This window comes from Pezoporus occidentalis, unplaced genomic scaffold, assembly GCF_034315485.1.
Source record: "Pezoporus occidentalis ecotype Australia unplaced genomic scaffold, CSIRO_AGI_Poc_V1 ctg135, whole genome shotgun sequence".
Lineage (NCBI taxonomy): Eukaryota > Metazoa > Chordata > Aves > Psittaciformes > Psittacidae > Pezoporus > Pezoporus occidentalis.
Window position 1 is genome coordinate 4,238,506 of NW_026913157.1, and position 7,543 is coordinate 4,246,048.

General features: G+C 51.6%; 1 protein-coding gene across 1 annotated transcript; it reads left to right on the forward strand.

Moving 5' to 3' along the window:
• The first annotated feature begins 144 nt into the window (after nt 1-144).
• MLKL (mixed lineage kinase domain like pseudokinase) lies at nt 145-5,326 on the forward strand. Its single transcript, XM_062609249.1, is given in 13 exon segments — nt 145-1,112; nt 1,115-1,279; nt 1,468-1,581; nt 1,684-1,865; nt 1,901-1,904; nt 1,975-2,061; nt 2,180-2,315; nt 2,802-2,886; nt 3,282-3,401; nt 3,404-3,432; nt 3,608-3,657; nt 4,070-4,210; nt 5,021-5,326. Coding segments are annotated over 13 exon segments (1,452 nt in total). The 5' UTR covers nt 145-826; the 3' UTR covers nt 5,074-5,326.
• The last annotated feature ends 2,217 nt before the right edge of the window (nt 5,327-7,543 follow it).

The following is a 7,543-nucleotide window of genomic DNA, read 5'->3' on the forward strand; positions in this document are numbered from 1 at the left end:
GGGGAAAGCACCCTATGAATGCACCCTATAAACACAAAGTGGTCCTGCCGTGTCTCTCAGTCTGCGGAGGCAGCTGTGGGGAGCGAAGCGGAGCCAGGTAAACCCAGCTGATTTAGCAAGCAGATGAGCTAATTCTTTCTTTGGGGCCACGCTAGAGAGAGACAAAGAAGAAGGGCAAGAAGCTGAGCTGGTTTCTGGGTGAGTTTCTGTCTTGTTTCCAGCTGGTAGAGCCTGGCTCCCCTCTCTTAGTGCTGTCTGCATCAGTGATGTGGGTGGCTGCTGCTCATTTCCGTGCAACAGGGGCAACTTTCTGTCCCAGCTGCCTGGACATGGGCTGGGGAGGAGGGACTATCCCTGTGGGAATGCTAAGCACATAGAAAGAGTTTGATTGAAAATCTTAAGAGGGCAATACAGAGCTAGAGGGAGAAAACATGAAGTCAAGAACACTGGGGATGTGACGGTATAAGAGCTTTCATTAGATGGGTGACAACAGAGAGACATTGACTAGAAATAAAAATGGATCTTTATGGTCAAAGATGTAGGCTCTGGGGCAGGACCCCAAGGTGGTGTGGGGCCAGTCTCTGTGTAAGCTCTCTGGAGACAGCTAGCAGTAAATTATTTTATATAAATCAAGCCAAAACATCTGCTAATGCAGAGTGAGATGTGGCCATACTGCTCCTAGTGATGTCTCTGTGTGTGCCTACTCCAGTCTTAGAAGAAGGCATAGAAGAGTGATATCCAGCTGATCTCTGAACGATATCTGAGGCCCACCTCCACTAGACACTGCCAGTCCACATCCCCAGTGGCCAAGCCCTTTGCTGCAAGCATGGGCATTGTGGAGAGGGTCCTTTCTGTGGCCCAGGCCATCCATGCCCAATTCAAGCAGGTCAAGTGCTGTAAGCACCAGTGCCAGCGCCTTATGGAGCGCATCCAGATTCTGCTGGAGCCTGTGAGGATCCTCAAGGCTCAGCTGTCAAAACACATCTCCTACCATGAAGAGGAACTGCTGAAGAAGCTGCTGGGGACGCTGGGGGAAGCCCAGAGGCTGGTGATGAAATACAGCCAGACCAGCTGGATCCAGAAGTTCCTGAGAGCCCGACGCATGGGTGAGGAGTTTGGGAGAGTGAAAGCCTGGAGGACATTGCCCAGGGGCTCTCGCTCCTCCTCCAGGCAGAGCAGAACCAGGCTTTCCTGGAGGCTTTCCAGGCAAAGACATGCCGCAGGCAAGATGCTGAGGACCTGAGGGATGATAAGGCTTTCTTGCACCAGGTGATTGCAAGTAAGTTTGCATTTAGCAAACCCTCTTTCCTTGAGGTTGGCACCTCCCTGCAGCTGCTGCCCACCTTCGGCTTGATGGCCATGTCCAAGGACAGACAAATGGACATTTAAACCATGAGAAAAAAACCTAACTGGATCAGTCCCACATGTTCATCCAGTGGTCCCAACTCTGCGCATTTCTCTCTCCAGGTACGGAGGAGCCTGAAGACACGACCAGGGAGATCTACATTGACAGGCAATGTATGGAGAGCAAGGTGGACTGGATGCAAAGCGAGCTGAACAAAATCGTGTGTGTGATGCACTGTAAGCTGGGTGACAACTCAAGGCATCCTGTTTATTGTGTTTTTCCCCTCTGAGATCTGTGTAATGTGTCCCTTGTTCTCTCTTGACACCTGGCGGGAGCAGGCTTGAAGAAGGTCCATGTTGGTAAAAGAGAAGACGTCACTGAGATCAAGTGGGACCACCTCACCTTCGACAGGAAACTGCAGGACACTGAGAGCTACAACCTCTACAAGGGCGAGTACCTCAAGTACCCCGTTGCCATCAAAACCTTCAAGAGGCCACTGACCACCGACCCGGCTTGAGTTGTCAGGGTGGAGGCAACACAGGGCACCTGGGACAGGAGGGTGGCTCAGCACCATGTTGTGCCCTGTTGCAGGGATCTCACCATGCTGTTCCTTTCTGCAGGAAGGTAAGACATCTTTGAGAAGGAGGTTCAGACCCTGAAGAAGTTTGAGTCTCCAAACATCCTGCGTGTGTACGGGATCTGCATTGAGGAGAAAGGTAGGGGGTGCCACATTAATGTCACCTTTTCCTTTCCCTGCCTGTCCCCAACTCAGTTTGTCATGGTCCCCTCCCAAGAGGTTGCAGAAGGTGGGATACTCAAAATTTTGCTTTGCAGATGGGAGCCCCTGCTTCTCCATTGTCATGGAGTACTGCAAGCACGGGACACTGCAGGATGTGCTGACCAAGCAACAGCATCTCTCCTGGGACATTCACATTCGGATGGCTCTGGGATCTGCCAGAGGCCTTTACAGGTGAGCTCCTCCACAAACCAGTGAGTAAGTCTGCCTTAGAATCCATAAGCCATGCTCAGCTTCCTGGTATCTCTCAGTAAGCAGTGGTATCCTGGCAGACACTGTTTCCACCACCTTTGGACACTGGGATAGGAGGCTGGTGAAGTGGTAGGGAGTGGGTTTTGATGCACCCATTTTCTCTGGTCACTGGCACCTACCTCCCGCTTCAAGCCTGCAAAGGCCTGGGAGGGAGAAACTCCCTTTCCCACACCCATAGGGCAGCTTCAGGAGCACCCCACAGCATGACCAGCTCTCCTTATGGGTCCTTATCCACAAGGCTCGTTATTTTGCCCTGCTGGAAAGGTTGGCTTGGCAAGACTGGTCCACCAAGACAGGCAGAGAGCTGCTGGCTTTTCTGGGTAGATGTCAGTCCATCCCCTGTGCAGCGGGAGGAAGCCCCGAGGTCAGGGTGGGTCCATTACCAGCATAGGTTGCCCTTGGCTGCAGGTTGCACCAGATGGAGGAGAAGTCTCGACTCCATGGCTGCATCTGCAGCAGCAAGTTCCTGGTGGACGGGGATTACTGTGTGAAGGTAAGAGCCATACCTGGAGAACTTTTGGGGAGTTTGGTGTGTTTTTGTGGATGTCTCTGCCTGCTAACACCGAAGGGAATTATGATGGTCCAGATTAAAACCCAGAGTAGAACCATCTCCTCTGTCACCTTGGACACTGACACCTCAGTTCATCATTATTCCTGTTTTATCGTCATCAAAGTAAGCATTTCTGAGCCATCCACCCTGAGATGAGCTGAAACCAGGGCAATTCACCTGCCTTCACTCGATACTTCACTTGCAGACAGAGCCATGTGCTGGGAAGCACATGTGGCCGCATGACAGCCTTTGCTGCCCAGGACATCTCACTCTGTTTTCTCTACAGCTTTTTGCACATCTGCCACTTTGCCCTTTCTCTCTCTCATTCTCTCAATCAGCTTTCAGGATCTGAGCTGTGTGAAACGGAGTCATTCGTCAAGAGGAAAGCCAAGAATAACTGGAAACAAGTCTCCATGTTGGCTTACATTGCTCCTGAGAACCTGAAAGACGTCAACTACACCCCTACAGGCGGCCTTGTGAAATATGCAAGTGTAGCTGTCCTTCCCGAGAGATGTCTGTAAGCGGACAGATGCCATGCAGGGTCGCTGTTGAGCTGTAAAAGAAGGCCAAGGTTTAATCATCCACATAAGCAGATGTTTGCGATTGGCATAGGGAGGATAACATGGTGGGATGAATGCTCAGACTCTTACTTGTCTTCTTCCAGCTTTGGGATCGTGCTGGAGGAGATTGCGACCTCCAAAATCCTATTTGAAGGTGAGACAGAAGTATCTGGTCCCCTGTGTAAAAGCCATATGGCCCACTGTAGCTCCTGTCTGGTACTGAGTGCTCTCTGCTCCTTCCCAGAGCATCCCTGGGATATACAGCACAGTAAAGCATTTCAGCAAGATGCTTAAACCACAAACATGCAAGTAATTTTTGTCTCTATTTGATGTTCCTGTGCACTGAAGCATAAACACATCTTGCTCTACTGGAGCCCAGTAGTGTCATGCCAAATATGAGGGAAATTCATTGCAGACACAGTTTGGGTGGCTTCTCGGCAGCCTTCTCCATGCTGAGGGCTGCAGAAAGGCTGTTGGCGTGGCTCTGCACTGGATTTCCTCCGCAGCACCCTCCTGTGGCAGCAAAGCTCCATCCTGACACTCATGTTCGCACGTCTGCTGTTCAGGCTGCACTGCCCAGGAGATCATGGAGAAAATCTGCAAGCACCAATACCAGGAACCTGTTGGGGATGATTGTCCCGAAGAGCTGCTTAAAGTCATTGACCAGTGCCGAGCCTTTGACCCTTCCCAGCACCCTTCTGCTGAGGGTAAGTGTCCTGGATATCTGCTCCACAGTCCCTTTGTATCCCCCAATCAGTTGCTGCAGCACCCAGTTTGCCCCTTATTTTCCATATGAATTTGTCTGGTTTTGTGTTTTGGGATTGGTCCTTGATTCACCTTCCTATGCTAACAAGTCCCCTAACACCAGACCTTTCTTCCTCCTGTAACTGATGGCTCATACAGTTAAGGTTTATGCAATTATCACCAGGATGTTCACTTAGCATCCCATAACAGTAAGCTTTTTCTCTTGGACAGACCTGGGAGCAGGGCTGTGTGTGTTAATCCCCACTCAGATCCTGTAGATCCCATAAACTGGAGGAGCAGCCACAACATGGTGCAGGAACACTTTCTGCCTTGGGCTTTGAGCAATAAATTGCAATCTCAGGAGCTGCTCTAAGGGAGGGAAGATTTAACTGTCTCTGAATTCAGTCTGGGTTTTGACAGTGCTGAGGCCCTGGCACAGGCTGCCCAGAGAAGCTGTGGCTGCCCCATCCCTGGCAGTGTTCAAGGCCGGCTTGGGTATGGCTTGGAGCAGCCTCGTCTAGTGGAAGGTGTCCCTGCCTGTGGCAGGGGTTAGAACTGGATGAGCTTTGAGGTCCCTTCCAACCCAAAACAGGCTAGGATTTTATGATTCTCATGGCTACCCAGTTGTGTTGGCCTGAGGAGACAGTGACTCCATGTCCTGGCTGTTACCTATGACATAAAGCTGTCTTCCATTGAGGTGGGAAAGCAAAAGCCTCCACCGAACACTCCGTTTAGATGTCAGTTTCGATTAATGCTCTTGCTGTGTTCTGCAGAGATCGTGGATGCACTGTCTGACCTGGAGAGAAGCAGAAACCAAGGAAGCTAACTGGGAAGCATGGGTGGGCAGCTGAAAGCAGCTGGGAGCTTTGGAGTGACCCAAAGGGGAGAAGCAGCAGACAGCGTGCTACTCGCCCCCCTTTCCTGCTCACAGAGACTGCTTGTTCAATATACTTATGTTTGAGACCCTCACCCTTACAGGGGTCTGAGGCGAGGGCACCCTGCCACAGGCTTTACCCTGGAGATGTTGGCTCCAGGGGCTACAAAGGGGGGGACGCAAAGGGAGGCTGGCAGGAGCAGCCGGGGAGACGTGAAGGGAGCTAGAGGGAGGGCACAAGGCTGCAGCCCCGCCGCTGCCTGAGGGCTGCCTCAGTGCCCTCTCTCGGTGACTCCCGCCGCCATGACAGCGGCCCGCACTCTGTTTGAATGCGCTCGAGTTCCCGCTCTTTTCGCCGCGGGGCGGCTCCCCCGATGGAAACTCGTTTCCCCTCCCCCCCGCGGCTGTCAGGGGTCTCACAGCCCAATCAGCCGGGCCCTCCGCTCGGCTCTCTAGCCAATCAAAACAAGCCCTGCCTTCTCGCCCCTTTTCCTTTCCACCTCCCTGCTGTCGGCCAGACGGACAGATCTGCTGGCCAATGAGAAGGCGGGCCTGAGCCCGGCTTGCCCTATAGAAGGGCACGTAGAGCTCGTATTTAGCCAGTAGGGCGGCAGAGACTGGGCGGCGCGGAGCTCGAGCGAGTTGTGGGGGTGTCTCCATCGGTCGGTGAGTGGCGGGCCCGGCCCGGCCCGGCCCCGGCTTCCCCCGAGGGTGCGGCTGGACCTCCGCCGCGGGGCAGGCCGCGCTGGAGGAGTGCGGGGCCTGCTGCTGGTTGGTCTCTTCGGGGCAGGGCGGCGGGAGGCCTGTGTGATGGCGGGCCGCAGCCTGAGGAGCTTGCTGGATGGTCCGGGCTGGCGTCCCGAGCGCGGGGGGGGCCCGCGGCTGCTGGAGGAGAGGTTTCCCCTTCCGGCGCCGCTCGTGTGACTGGTTCTTGGTTAAAACAAGCGAGCCTTGTAAGAAGCCAGAAATAAACCGGTGCTTGTGGAGCGTGTGCTGAGTTTTGGGTCGTGTTTGGGTCCTTTTGGTTAACTTTATGTTAAAGCAGACGCGGCGTTGTAACAGCTGGAGATGTAGAGCAGGGTTTGCCCGAGCAGGAGAGGAGGCCCTGCGCCAGGGGAAGCTGGTGCTTCAGTTAGGCCGCCAAGTCAGTGCTGCAGAGGGTCTGTGGAGCCTCCTGGCTGTGTCTGCTGGAAGCGCTGGGGCGTTGCTCGTCTGGGCCAAAGTCTGTTGGTGGAGATCTTCCGTCTGCGGCTCTCCCAGGGACCCCTGGAATCCTGGGTGGAGGAAGTTCTGGCTTCTGTGCCCTCCGGAAAACTCCAGGGTGTCATGTTGGAAATGGTGTGTGTTGAGACATATGCAGAGTTAGTTAGCCCACAGTGGTGAATGTGGGCGGTGTTTTCCAGTCTCAGGGTTAATTTACAAGGAAGATAAAGAGTCTGTTGTCCTTATAGGTGACAAGTTTATCATAAACGTGAGTTGAATGCTGGAGAAGCAGTATTTGAGCATTGAATATTATATGTGGACTTTACGATTGTTCTGCCGAGAGGTGACATTTAACATCTGGGTTTGGCCTAACTTATGCTTAATTGCTAATTAGGATAAGAATTATAAAATGATTCTTAAGTTAGGATTTCTTAACAGGTCTATAGAAATATTTGAGCATTGCCAGTGATACTCAAATAAGTCGTTCTAGTAATTCTTGTATACATTTTCTGGGTATTCTTTCTTATTCTGGGTACTCAAAGCAGTCTTTGCTCTGTTTGCACAGTACCTAGCTTAATAAATCTTAGTGTCTGCTTTGGATTCGTAAGTGATGGTAAAGGTCCTCAATTCCCAAGGCCTTTCAGGCTTATGGTTGCCTAAGTATTTTTTTTGGAGAATGTGAAAAGTCTTTCAGCTGTTTGTGAAATGTAATCCATGTACCTCCTTCAGAAAAGGAGTATTTTATTCTTTTACACATTTATTTATCCAATTGGTAAAATAATCTTGAACTTTAGTGTTGTGAGACTGCCTGTAGAACAGGGTGACTAGAGTAGCCTGAGACTGAATCTGGACCCACAAATGCTGGTGCTGTAGGTAGCTTGCTGTCTGTGACATCTTGGATGTGGGTTCTGCTGTGATACCCTTTTGGGGTTTGTGTGGTGGTGGTGAATATAAGGTACCTGAAAGACCTGTGAAGTAAGCTGTGGGTATGGATCACACTGCCCTGTTATACAGAATCTTATTTAGAGAAACTTGAAAATTCAACCTGAGAGCAATGAAACAAAGGACTGCATTGTAGAGCTTGTTTCTGGCTGTCTGTGGGTGTTTGTGCAGTGCCTCTCACAATGGAGAGTCTCTCATTACTTCCAAACTCTGTTCTCCACAAGAATTTACTGTCAAATTATGCCAGCAAAAAATCCTTAACTTTCCATATTCATTC